Source organism: Ranitomeya variabilis, chromosome 8 (genome assembly GCF_051348905.1).
Source record: "Ranitomeya variabilis isolate aRanVar5 chromosome 8, aRanVar5.hap1, whole genome shotgun sequence".
Classification (NCBI taxonomy): domain Eukaryota; kingdom Metazoa; phylum Chordata; class Amphibia; order Anura; family Dendrobatidae; genus Ranitomeya; species Ranitomeya variabilis.
In genome coordinates this window covers 157,511,533-157,524,875 of record NC_135239.1, presented here as the reverse complement: position 1 = coordinate 157,524,875, position 13,343 = coordinate 157,511,533, and the positions used below count along the sequence as shown (strand labels likewise).

At 44.3% G+C, this 13,343-nt stretch overlaps 1 protein-coding gene across 2 annotated transcripts in view; it reads right to left on the bottom strand.

The window, feature by feature from the left end:
• Window positions 1-13,343, bottom strand: part of FAM227A (family with sequence similarity 227 member A) — a 166,852-nt gene that overhangs the window by 63,816 nt on the left and 89,693 nt on the right. For both annotated transcript variants that reach the window (XM_077278628.1, XM_077278627.1), the window contains exon 4: window positions 498-591. In XM_077278628.1, coding sequence (XP_077134743.1) covers window positions 498-591 — 94 coding nt within the window. The remainder of the gene's footprint in view (window positions 1-497; window positions 592-13,343) is intronic.

Here is a 13,343-nt window from a genome sequence, read left to right as displayed (position 1 = left end):
GCCCTGCCAAATGCTAGTGTGAAACTAGCCTAACTCAGATGTTGCCAAAAGCTTCTAAGCACATGACATCATCATATGGACAGTCCAGAATTGTTTAAAGGCACCGTAATCTTAGTGTATGTCAACTTTTGACTTTGCACTAAGTAATAAAAATGCCTTATAACATTCTCTTTCTCTCTCTCTCTCTCATTATTCTGGCATTTGGCAAATATTAATAATTATGATAATCCTAATTGACCTAAACGGGAAAGGTTTATTCTGATTTCATGTCAGATATTGAGAAAAACATGCATATGAGTCTTTTTATATAGTGTATATAAACTTCTGGTTTCAACTGTATAATGTGTATATTAGTATAAAATATAATTATATGATATCATTATATAATATTTTAATTAGTAGAGTGTGAACTAATATCAGAAAACAAAATTTGCAACAACTAGTGAATGCCACTAAGTTCAATGTGGATGAGCTCTTCCACAATGCACACAGAGTACCTTTATTCTTTTTCCTTTGTTCCATAGGATTAAACCACCGTGTAAAACGTCCAGCATTGGATAATCTCCCATATATCTCTGGAGATTCAATCACCTGGATTAATACAATGATGGGAAATATAAATTAAGTTGTCATGTTTGACACATTACTGATCATTAAATGACTGTAAGGGCTTTATAGTAAAGGTTATGGCAGCTTCTAGTCTCCCATGGAGACTATTGAAGCATGCCAAAAGTAAAAAAAAAAAAAAGTTTTTAAAAATATTTAAAAAATAAAAAAATATATAAAAGTTCAAATCACCCCCCTTTCGCCTGATAAAAAAAAAAACCCAATATAATAAAAATCAAACATACACATATTTGGTATCACCGCGTTCAGAATTTCCCTATCCATCAATATAAGAAATGAATTAACCGGATCGCCAAATGCAATAATGGGAGATCAAAAAATCCTATCTGCACCAAAATGGTATCAATAAAAATTTCAGCGCGGCACGCAATAAAAAAGCCCTCATCAAACCCGAGATCACAAAAAATGGAGACGCTACGGGTCTCGGAAAATGACGCTTTTTTTTTTTTTTTTAAACAAGATTTGGGGCTTTTTTTTCACCATTTAAATAAAATAAAAAATAGACATATTTGGTGTCTATGACCTCATAATGACCTGGAGAATCATAATGGCAGGTAAGTTTTAGCATTTGGTGAACATGGTAAAAAAAAAAAAAAAAAACAGTTGTGGAATTGCACTTTTCTTTTGCAATTTCACCGCACTTGGAATTTTTTTCCTGTTTTTGAGTATCCAATATAGTAAAACCAATGATGATGTTCAAAAGTACAACTTCTCCCGCAAAAAACAAGCCCTCGCATGGCCATATTCACAGAAAAGTAAAAAAGTTATGGCTCTGGGAAGAAGGGGAGCAAAAAACAGAAACGCAAAAACAAAAAAGGGCTCCGTCATGAAGGGGCTAAATACATATTCAAATAAAAATAAGAAACACATTATACTCACCTAACGCCCAATCCCTGATGCCCTCGTCTCCTATAAAAAAAAAAGCAAAATAAAAAAATACGCTCACCTTAATGCAAAATCCACGATGCCGATGTCTCCTATAAAAAAATCAAAAATAATAATCCACCATATACTCACCTGTCTGCCGTAGTCCACGTAATCCAGATTGTCCCACGGCAATCTCAAGTGTAGAACAGTCACATCGGATGTGACTGCTCTAACCGTCTGTCAGCGATACACTGAAAGGAGCGTCATTGCTCCCACATAGCAGAGCGCTGAGCTGCCATAAGAAAGCTCGCCGGAGCTGATCAGCTGATGGACTCCGGTGAACTCTCTCAATGCAGCTCAGTGCTATACATTGCAGGAGCGATTACCTCCTGCGTCAGTGTATAGCGAGCTGACTTTGAGAGCAGTCACATCAGTGACTGCTCTAAAGGTCATCAAGATCGTCGTGGGACATTATGGATAATTATCTTCTCGGCGGACAGGTGAGGAATATTGTGGTTTATTATTTTATTGTTGTTACAGGAGACGTTGGCTTCAGTGTATTAGGCAATCGGTGAGTGTGGGTTAATTTAGATTCAATATAGGAGTTGTCATTATTTCAATTAAAGGACTTTATTCTGGGTGTGTGTGTTTTTTTATAATATCACTATGGGGTTAGTAATGGGGGTGTCTAATAGATGCCTCTCCATTACTAACCTGTGGGCTTGATGTCACCTGACAATACAAAGGTGACATCAACCCCCCAACCATTACCCCACTTGCCACCGCTATAGGGCAAGTGGGAAGAGTGAGGCTAAGCACCGGATTTGGCGCATCTTTTAGATGCGCCTTTTCTAGGGCAGCTGAGAGCTGATGTTTTTAATCAGGGAGGGGGCCAATATCCATGGCCCCTTCCTAGGTTATTAATATCAGCCTGCAGCTGTCTGCCTAGTCTTTGCTAGTTCAATTTTATAGGGCAACTGTGAGGCAGTGAAGGGGATCATATGCAAGGGTAGATATGTATCCCCAGGATGTGGACAGAGGCCTATTAGACCCACTGGAGTGCCTTGTATTCACAGCAGGATGCCTGTGAGTCACATGGCAAAGTAAAAGTAAATGTGGACCTGGTCAAGCTATTTGGCCAAGGCAACATTCAGGAAAACCCAGTAAGGGCTTTTATTTTTGAAGTGGACAACAGGATGGTAGTGGGGCAATCCACTTCCTCCAAGCCAGGTCTTACAAGTGGCCCATGGCCACAGCTTCCAGATAAACCCCTGCAGTATATGGTTTGGGTGGGTCAGTGTGGAGTTTGCAGCAAGCAGAGCAGATGACTCTGCAAAAGCTCAGCCTGTGTGAGGGAACACAGAGCCAAGCAGAGCGAACTCCTGGCACCCCGCAGCATGATACGGTGAGCAGTCGCCCTCGGCAACTGGACGCACTTATGGACTGTCTTGTTTCCCGGCTGCGATCCAGAGGATACAGTGTGCTGTGCGCTGTGTGAGTTTGAACATTAAACACGTTTGCTGTGAAGTTTCCCTGTGATCACTGTCTGTCACACTGCACCAACCTCGCTGCACTACAGAAACCGTATGTCAATTTTTTTACTGGGGCTCCCCTGTAAACTAGCCAGTAAAGGCTAAGCAAACAGCTGTGAGCTGATACTAATAGCCTGGGAACCTTTATAGCTATTGGCTCCTTCCCAGAATATTAACAAAAGCCCTCAGCCGTACGCTTTCCCTCTGCTGGTTATGAAAATTACGCAGGAGCCCACGCCTTTTTTTTCCATTTTTGGTAAACAATTAACAGTTGCTGTTTGGTTGCAGGCTATGTAGATTAATTATGTTAACACTCCTACATAGGCTGGTTACAGTGTGCATGTGGGTGTTTACTTACTGATTAAGTAATGAGGGTGTCTCGGTGACACCTTTTCATTACTAAGCCTAGGTGTCAATAACAGCTGCTGACACCAAGCCTTAATTCCATTACCATTGGCTATTACCTTGATGCTACTGCATCAGAAAGAAAAAAAAAGTGTTGAACCAAGAAATTACAAAATAAGAACACCAGCGCACTACTGATTATAAATCCTAGGTCTCAAAGGGTGCAGAAGAGTGGTAACATGATATGGCAAAACAGAAAGAAAAAAGAACCACTCTGAAAAACTGCACACCACAATATATACTTGAACATATAAAAAGGCAAACTTTTATTGATGTACCAATAAAAACATTTAAAACCAGTGAAATACAAAAATCCCCATAGTAATCCCTAAAAGTAACAGTAGCAAGAATAGGGGCACGTATCCTAACAATACACAAGTGATATATCACATATAATAAAGAGTCAATATAATAATAAGAAGACAGGATACAATGCACAGTTGCCCTATGTAGTATAGCCTCTTAAATTATCCACAAACCTCCAGGGTGAGGAGAAGAAATATTGCCCATGGAAGTCAGGGTAGAAAGAAAGCCCTGTCCAGAGAGGCTGGGTGACCAATATGATAAAGTACAGTCGGTACCTGTATGTCAGCAAAACGATCTGACCACTTGTGTGGAGCAGTGACATAAAGCCCAAATGCAGATAAAATATATGCGGATGCGCTAAGTATCCCAGATGCGCTCAGTATCCTACATGTGGGGCTATAGTTACCGTATACCCATAGTATGTATAGAGGTCCCAGGTCCAGCCATGGAGATGGTATAAGGCACATGGAACAATACCGCCAGAAGGGCAGAATAACAAGAGGCAGGGATGAGTATGGGGAAAGGACCCCACGCGTATCGCCGTTACAAGGACGGCTTCGTCAGGGGAAGAGCACTGAACAAGCAATCAATAAGAGTTTAAATACCTTATGGTCAGATCTGAAAATGAGCGAGACACGCCGGGAACCGGAACCGGAAGTGACGCACTGACAGGGCGGAAGAATGTGCATAGGCAGACGTCTCTGCCAGTACTCACAATGCGCATGCGCCCGAATCCTCCAGCGCAGCGCATCGTGTATGGGATGCCGGGCAAACAGAGCCCATGACAATAACTAAGAGAAACTCTCCCACAGACACAGAAATATATATATATAGGACAAACGCCATACATAGGACAAGGTGGCACCAATCACCCACATACACACACATGAGGGTATAGATGGAAGTACAATAGACCAACGATTGGAGGGACCAATAATAGAGTGAATCCTGTAAATTAAAAAGCTATTTGAACAACCCAATTAGATAAGACACACTGGTATAACTGCATGATGTATTTGTTTATTGAAAACAATTAATTAGGGGACAAACTCAAGAATTGTGTGCAAAAGAAACTAGTGAAAATGGTAGTCTAACAAAAGAATGGCCCACGGTATCAAAAATAGACCCAGAATAATCAGACCAGGCCTATACTGGACCATAGACATATGAAATATGATAACGGAAAATAAAGTGAGGAAATATAAGTCCCAATACTAAAATCCAAAATAAGGCCAAAAAGCTGAAACATACAGGTACCACCCTATCAACTGTGGCTATAGATGGTAATCAAGGCCATAAAAAGATCTTGATACAAAAGATATTTTATAAGGGTGATGTGAACCATGCCAAGAATGAAATCAAACAGTATGATACTTATCCGAGGACCTGAGGCGATGAAAGATTGCCCAATTACAGTATAGCTGTTATGGGATGCCAACTACATACGTTAAACCAAGCCAAAACAAAAATAGGCTTGTAATTTTTATGGGAAGAATATAAAATCCTTGTGACACGTGTGGACCCGCAATTCGCCGAGTGGAGTAGTATATATCTCATTACTGATTTATCTCCCAGGTTCTATAAAACGTGCCAAGATCTCTGTGTCCCACTCATGGGGAAAGCGTTTAACAGTATATCACAGACATGTCCGTTCCCGTTCCACTCTACACAAGCTCTCATTACCGTGATACCTAAGGAAGGCAAGGACCATTCAATATGTTCTAATTTTCATCTGATCTCTTTAATTAATGTAGATATTAAATTGTATTCTAAAATGATAGCACTTAGACTTAACCCATATATATCCGCATCTAATACATAGAGAACAGGTGGAGTTTGTCCTGGGAAGTGAGGCAAGGGGCAATACTATCAAGACAGTGTCCTTGATTTTGAGGGCCTGTACTGGGGATATTCCTTTATGTCTGTTACCAGTAGATGCCGAGAAGGCTTTTGATAGGGTCCACTGGGGATTCATGGAAGCTACATTGGAGGCTATAGGTATGCGACAGAGAATGAGGAACTGGATTATGGCTTTATATCATGATCCATCTGCCAAAGTGCGAATAAATGGGTAGCTGTCAGCGCCATTCTCAATAAAAAACGGGACGCGACAGGGTTGTCCGCTCTCTCCATACCTATATATCCTGGTATCCATACCTATATATCCTGGTAATGGAGACATTGGCTAATGCTCTTAGGCAAAATCAGTCTATTAAAGGGATTCAAGTGGGTCGCACAGAACATAAGCTAGCTCTATTTGCAGATGACCTTTTGTTATATGTCTCCTCCCCTAGAACTTGCTTACCATGTATACTAAAGGAATTTGAAACATTTGGGGGGCTGAGTAATTTTAAGGTCAACTTGCAGATATCGGAATTACTTAATATAAATCTACCGGAAAGTGAGGTAGAGCAGCTTAGATCCAGTTTCTCCTTTCGCTGGAATAAGCATTCCATTAAAGGGAACCTGTCACCACGTTTTTGGAAGATGGGATAAAAATAGCGTTAAATAGGGGCAGAGGTGGGCGTTACATTAGTGTGTTTGTTATGCGTTTATTACCCACCTAAGTTGCCGAAATACCTTTGCAAAGTCTCCGTTTTCGCCTGTCAATCAGGCTGGTCTGGTCAAAAGGGCGTTGTCTTCCCCCAGATTTTGCGTAGTTTTCCGTTGGTGGCGTAGTGGTGTGCGCATGCCCAAGGTCCCGAATCCTCTGCCAGGGGATTTAAAAGAGCGCGCTGTTCGTTATTTCATTGGTGATCGGTGGGCGCGGCCATCTTCCTTTGGCCGCGCGTGCGCAGAAGCGGCGCTCTGCTGGCCGCGGCTTCAGGAAAATGGCCGCCGCGATATCCATCTGCGCACGCGCGGCATCCCGCGGCCATTTTCCTGAAGCCGCGGCCAGCAGACCGCCGCTTCTGCGCACGCGTGGCCAAAGGAAGATGGCCGCGCCCACCGATCACCAATGAAATAACGAACAGCGCGCTCTTTTAAATCCCCTGGCAGAGGATTCGGGACCTTGGGCATGCGCACACCACTACGCCACCAATGGAAAACTACGCAAAATCTGGGGGAAGACAAGACGCCCTTTTGACCAGACCAGCCTGATTGACAGGCGAAAACGGAGACTTTGCAAAGGTATTTCGGCAACTTAGGTGGGTAATAAACGCATAACAAACACACTAATGTAACGCCCACCTCTGCCCCTATTTAACGCTATTTTTATCCCATCTTCCAAAAACGTGGTGACAGGTTCCCTTTAAATATTTAGGTGTTCATATCCCGGCAGATCCTCAGAAATTATTTGAGCATAATTTTCTTCCGCTTCGGGGTTTGATAAAGAAGGAGATGAGGGCTTGGCATTGCTTACCACTGTCATGGTTTGGGAGAATTAACGCCCTTAAGATGGATATTCTACCTAAAATACTATACCTCTTCCAGACTATACCAGTGGGACGTGGAGGGATCCTTCTTCCTGGGTTTATGCAAAATAATGAGAAAATTTGTTTGGCGTAATGGGCGCTCACACATTAGTCACACTCAGTTAATCCAGCGTAAAGAAAACGGAGGTGCAGGTTTACCTGATCTACGCGCATATCACGCAGCGACCATTGGAAATTGTGTTCTAGGCTTGTTTCATAATAGGACATCTAAACTTTGGGTGGACATTGAACAGGAATTATCCTCTGGCTTATGTTTGGGAGTATTTTGGCTTCCATATGGTGTTAATTTGGGGAGGGTGGATATTTCCACCACATTGTACACTATTGTGCGGACTTGGAGGCGTTTCATGAAGCGTTTCCGACTGGCAAACATACTGGGACCGTTAACCCCCTTGGTTGGTAATCCTGGACCCCCCCCTGCACTACAACATTCAGCTTCTATAGTATCCCCTGTGACTCAGGGATCTGTTCCACATATTAGAGATGTGACCAGCCAGACGGGTATCCTATCACTGGGAGAAATTTTTTTTGAGAAAGGAGGCAGATGCCGGGGCATTGGTTACAATATTTACAACTTCAGAGTTACATCAGGTCTCTGGCCTTGGGGGGCTCGTACCGCATGTCCACCTCTTTTAAGCAACTTTGTTTTCTGTCGCAGGGTCCGACACATGCTGTTTCCTTGATATACGGTTTGATAATGTCCAGGGGGATGGGAGATAGGCCTCTCAGATGTACGATACAATGGCAAAAAGAATTGAACAGGGAGATTCCACCTGAACTGTGGATCAAGGCCTTTACATCTGCACATAGGTTGTCGCTGTCTTGCAGAATCCAGGAGCTGAATTACAAAATATTGACACAATGGTATAGAACACCCGCTAGGTTACATAGAATTAGTCCGACAGTTCCGGACGTCTGTTGGAGATGTAATGGGGCAGTGGGATCCATGCTGCATATATGGTGGAGCTGTTGTGGTATCAGACCCCTCTGGATTGAAATATTTGCGCTATATAATCACATTACTAATGAGCAGGTGGAGGTGACTCCAGAGATAGCTCTATTATCGATATTCCCGGGCTCTGTGTCCAAAAATAAGAAAAATATATTACCATGTTTCATGAATGCAATGCGCCAAATCATTCCCAGACTCTGGAGATCCCCGGTTGCTCTGAAGCGGATTGACTGGGTGGAGGCATTGGATGTCCTGTGCAGGATGGAGGAGATGAGGGCTTTTGATGACAGGTCGGGTGTCAGTTGGAATGCGGTGTGGCATCCGTGGAATCAATTTAAAGAGGCTCAACATGTACAACTCTAGATAACTCAAGGTACATTGCCCCGTCCTTTATAGTGGAACATTTGTCAGGTCTTAGGTTACTAACATGTTAGGGCATGTTAGGCTATGGGTTGAACTAGATGGACTTAAAGTCTTCCTTCAACCTTAATAACTATGTAACTGAAGTCCTATTACTATACCTGTACTGATCTCCGATCTTATCTTATCCTTTCTTTTCTTTTTTTTTTTTCTTCTTCTTAATGTTCTCTTTTACTCTTTACCCTCTTTTTCTTGCCCATTCGCCCATTTCACCTCTTCTCATGCTAATCATTTACAACATATATATTGTTGTAGGATCAACTTTGGTGGTGGCGGTATTGCTGATGAGGAGGAGGAGGGTTGAATGTTTTTTCTCTTTTTGTCTTTATTAATGTAAATGGTTACATTTATAATGTTTGTCCATATTACTTGTTTCTTTGCTCAATAAAAATATATTGAACAATAAAGCTAAATCTAATTCTTATTGAATCTAAATTAAACCATACTCACCGATTGCCTAATCTACTAAAGCCGTCTCCTGTAACATAAATAAAATAATAACAATATTCCTCACCTTTCTGCAGAGAAGATACCGTATTTTCCGGCGTACAAGACGACTTTTTAACCCCTGAAAATCTTCTTAAAAGTCGGGGGTCGTCTTGTACGCCGGGAATCGCCTTGTACGCCGGGTGTATATGGTGGGTGGGGGGGCGGGAGTGGTCCTGATGACGACGAGGGGGCGTCTCACAGGAAAGTGAGTATCCCCCATTACCTTATCATAGCGCTGCAGCGTGGGGTCTCTGTGCTGGGAGCGGCGGCTGCTGTGCTGTGGTGCGGCGGCTCCTCTTCTGCAGTGTGGGGCCTCTGGTGCTGTGGGGCGGTGGCGGCGGCGTATCTTCATGCAGTCGGGGCTCCTCCGGCATCTCAAAGCCTGGAAGCCCCGCCGGCAACTCCATCGGTGTAATGCGGTGGCCTCCGGGAAAATGGCCGCTGCTTAGATTCAGATCTCGTGTCCCGAGATTTCGGGACGAGATCTGAATCTGAGCATGCGCAGCCCCCAGCGGCCATTTTCCCGGAGGCCACCACATCGCACCTATTGAGCTGCCTCTGGGAAAATGGCCGCTGCTCAGATTCAGATCTCGTCTCCCGAGATCTCGGGACGAGATCTGAATCTGAGCAGCGGCCATTTTCCCGGAGGCCACCGCATTGTACCGATGGAGTTGCCGGCGGGGCCTCCAGGCTTTAATGAGATGCCGGAGGAGCCCCGACTGCATAAAGATACGCCGCCGCTGCCACCCCACAGCACAGAGGCCCCACACTGCAGAAGAGGAGCCGCCGCACCACAGCACAGCAGCCGCCGCTCCCAGCACAGAGACCCCACGCTGCAGCGCTATGATAAGGTAATGGGGGATACTCACTTTCCTGTGAGACGCCCCCTCGTCGTCATCAGGATCACTCCCCCCCCCCCCCAAAAGGGCACATATTCACCGGCCCTATAAGACGACATACGGTGTATAAGAAGACCCCCAACTTTTAAGAAGATTTTATTTTTTAACTGGTAAAGTTGGGGGGTCTTCTTATACGCCCAGTCGTCTTATACGCCGGAAAATACGGTACTTGATTTGTCCTGAGACGCGTCTAGCTCTGCTACATCTAGATGGCAGGCTGCATGGTTGCATGATGCACCCATACAGACTGTTATTCAGCAGAGACACTGAGCAGTGTCTGCTACCGTTGCCCAGTGTCTCGCGGTGAACTCCTATAACCTGTTTGACTTCACCGCGAGTGTGAGAAAGTTCTCACACTCGCCATGCCATCAGGAAGTTCCTGGCAGTTCACAGTTCCTTCACCTAACTGACGACAGCGCGATCGCTGTGGAAAAATATCTAACGGCACTTGCGCTAACTCCAGCTAGGTGAAGTTGGTTCATTGGCTGTGAGCTCCCAGTACTAAATTGTATTTTTCACTGACATCTGTATAACTATCTATTCTATGTGTATATACTGTATGTCATCTATCCAAAAGAGACCACTGCACAGTTTTATAAAAATCAGCTTCTCTACATTTCTGACAGCCATTCTATTCCAGTGTCAGTTGAACTCCAACCAGAGTACACCTCATTTTACTTAATATGCTTCTGATTAGGTGATCACCTGAACCAAATCTTATTTAACGAAGGAAAGTATAAAAAAACACTGCTGTGGTGTTCAGAATCCTCTTGTAATAGGACAAGCTGGATGGCAAAACAAATGCTAGTAATATCCCAAAAGTAATAGGAATTAAAAAATAACTTTTAACCATGCCAAAGGAGTTGAAAAGAAAAGTCTTGAGTGAGGGAAAAAAAGGGCTCAAATCTGGCTTTACTAGCAGAGGGACACAAAGAGCATCATGTTGTCTCCATCCTTAAAATTTCTAAGACGGCAGTCCATTACAACAAGGTCAGGAAGCAGATATTGGGGACAACAACGCTACAGAGCCGCAGAGGGCAAAAACGAATCTCCACTGACCAGGATGACCGTCATCTTATTCGAATGTCACTCAGCAACCGCAGGATGACATCAAGTGACCTACAAAAGGAATGGCAAATGGCAGCTGGGGTGAAGTGCATGGCAAGAACAGTTCTTAACAGGCTCCTAGAGGCAGGACTCAAGTCATGTAAAGCTAGAAAAAAGCCTGTCATCAATGAGAAGCAAAGGAGAGCCAGGCTAAAATTTACCAAAGACCATAAAGATTGGACCATAGAGGACTGGAGTAAGGTAATCTTCTCTGATGAGTCTAATTTTCAGCTTTGCTTAACACCTGGTCATCTAATGGTTAGATGGAGACCTGGAGAGGCGTACAAGCCACAGTGTCTTGCACCCACTGTGAAATTTGGTGGAGGATCGGTGATGATCTGGGTATGTTTCAGCAAGGCTGGAATTGGGCAGGTTAATCTTTGCGAAGGACGTATGAATCAAGCTGCATACAAAGTTATTCTGGAAAAACAGTTGATTCCTTCTGCTCAGGCAATGTTCCCAAACACTGGACTGTTTTTTTTCCAGCAGGACAATGCCCCATGCCACACAGCTAAGTCAATCAAGGTGTGGATGAAGGACCACCACATCAAATCCCTGTCATGGCCAGCCCAATCTCCAGACCTGAACCCCATTGAAAACCTCTGGAATGTAATCAATAGGAAGATGGATAGTCCCATGCCATAAAACAAAGAACTGCTTAAATTTTTGTACCAGGAGTAGCAGAAGGTCACCCAAAAGCAGGGTGAAGGACTGGTGGAAAGCATGCCAAGGCGCATGAAAACTGTGATTAAAAATCATGGATATTCCACAAAATATTGATTTCTGAACTTTTCCTGAGTTAAAACATTTAGTATTGTTGTTTCTAAATGATTATGAATTTGTTTTTTTGCATTATTTGGGGTCTGCAAGCAATGCATTTGTGGTACCCCATTAGTTCAGGTACTACAGTGGTATTGCCTTCCTCTCGGGTAGGGTAATGCCATGCATGGAGACAGGAGGAATCCCTTTGGCAGGTAACCTTACATGCAACACATTCTGACTCCAGGCCAGAAGGGGGAGCTCTACACCCGACTTGAATGGAGCTGCTCTCTCTGGTCGGGAGGAGGAGTCAATTGCTAGGCAGTTTCTAGTCAGTGACAGTTGACAGTTGGTAGCAGGCAGTGAAGGAGGACAGAATTACATAGTAGCTAGAGAAAGGCTGCGACTGGGCCTCTCTAAGCTGAGCACAGAAACCTAGCACCAGGAGCCCGAGGTCATGAGGAACTAAAGGTCCCACGGCAGAGCCGGAGGGCAGGAAACTAAAAGGGACTTGCCCACATAATACCTGAGGTACAGCAGCAGAGTCCGGAGTCACCTTGGACAGAGACCCCAAAGAGATGGCTCAAGTTGCCTACCGTGCTGGTACTGTCCATGGACAGAGGAAGAAAGAGGACCTTGTTAGAGAGCTACAGGCAGCAAGGAACCACAGACCAGCGCATAGTGGAAGGCTCCCAAACTGACCTGTCAAGGGGATTTCCATCTGTCTTTGGGCTGCCTGGACTCCATCTTTACCTGTTGCCGGTACCCTGGACTGAGGCAGCTAAACACCAGTAAACCAGGTAAAGACTGCAACCCTGTGTCCTCCATTTATTTGCCGGCATTCAACATCCCTGCCAAGCGCATCGGGAGCCCTGGGGACACCGCTTCACCTGTGGGAAGCAACACCATCTTTGCTGCAACACCATCGCCCTCAGAGGACCCCTTGAAGCAGCGTCGGTCACCTCTGACCGAGAACCACAGGTGGCGTCACAAACTTTTATTATTTCCACAACCCCTTTAAAGACCATCCCTTTTACTTCGGCACCCAGGGCCACAGACCGGGTTGCTGCCACCGTGACCACCACCTGACGGGCAACTCACATTTTTGTTATTCTGACCATTTCTCATTTTCAGAAAATAAATACAAAATGTATTGCTTGGAACTTAGGAGAGATGTTGTCAGTAGTTTATAGAATAAAAGAACAATTTACATTTTACTCAAATATATACTGTAGGGATTGGCTCGGGTGAGCAGAGGTAGGGCCGCAGTAATGAGGCAACACACAGGCTTACAGTCCAAACTTCAGTGGTTTATTGGCACTTTAAACAGTCCATGACAGAAAGTAAGAGAAAAAAAACAAACATACTCCAGCTTGGAGAACCACTGGTCTCAGACTCACCCTTACACGGGACGGGTTTAACTAAGCGGCTGCCAAGTCAGCGGCTTCCGCCAGGTGCCATTTCCAGGGTTGCTAACAGTCATGTCACCGTCCTTTGCGGCATATGTGGCAGAGAAAAACAGTTCAGGCTCATTCCAGCCCAG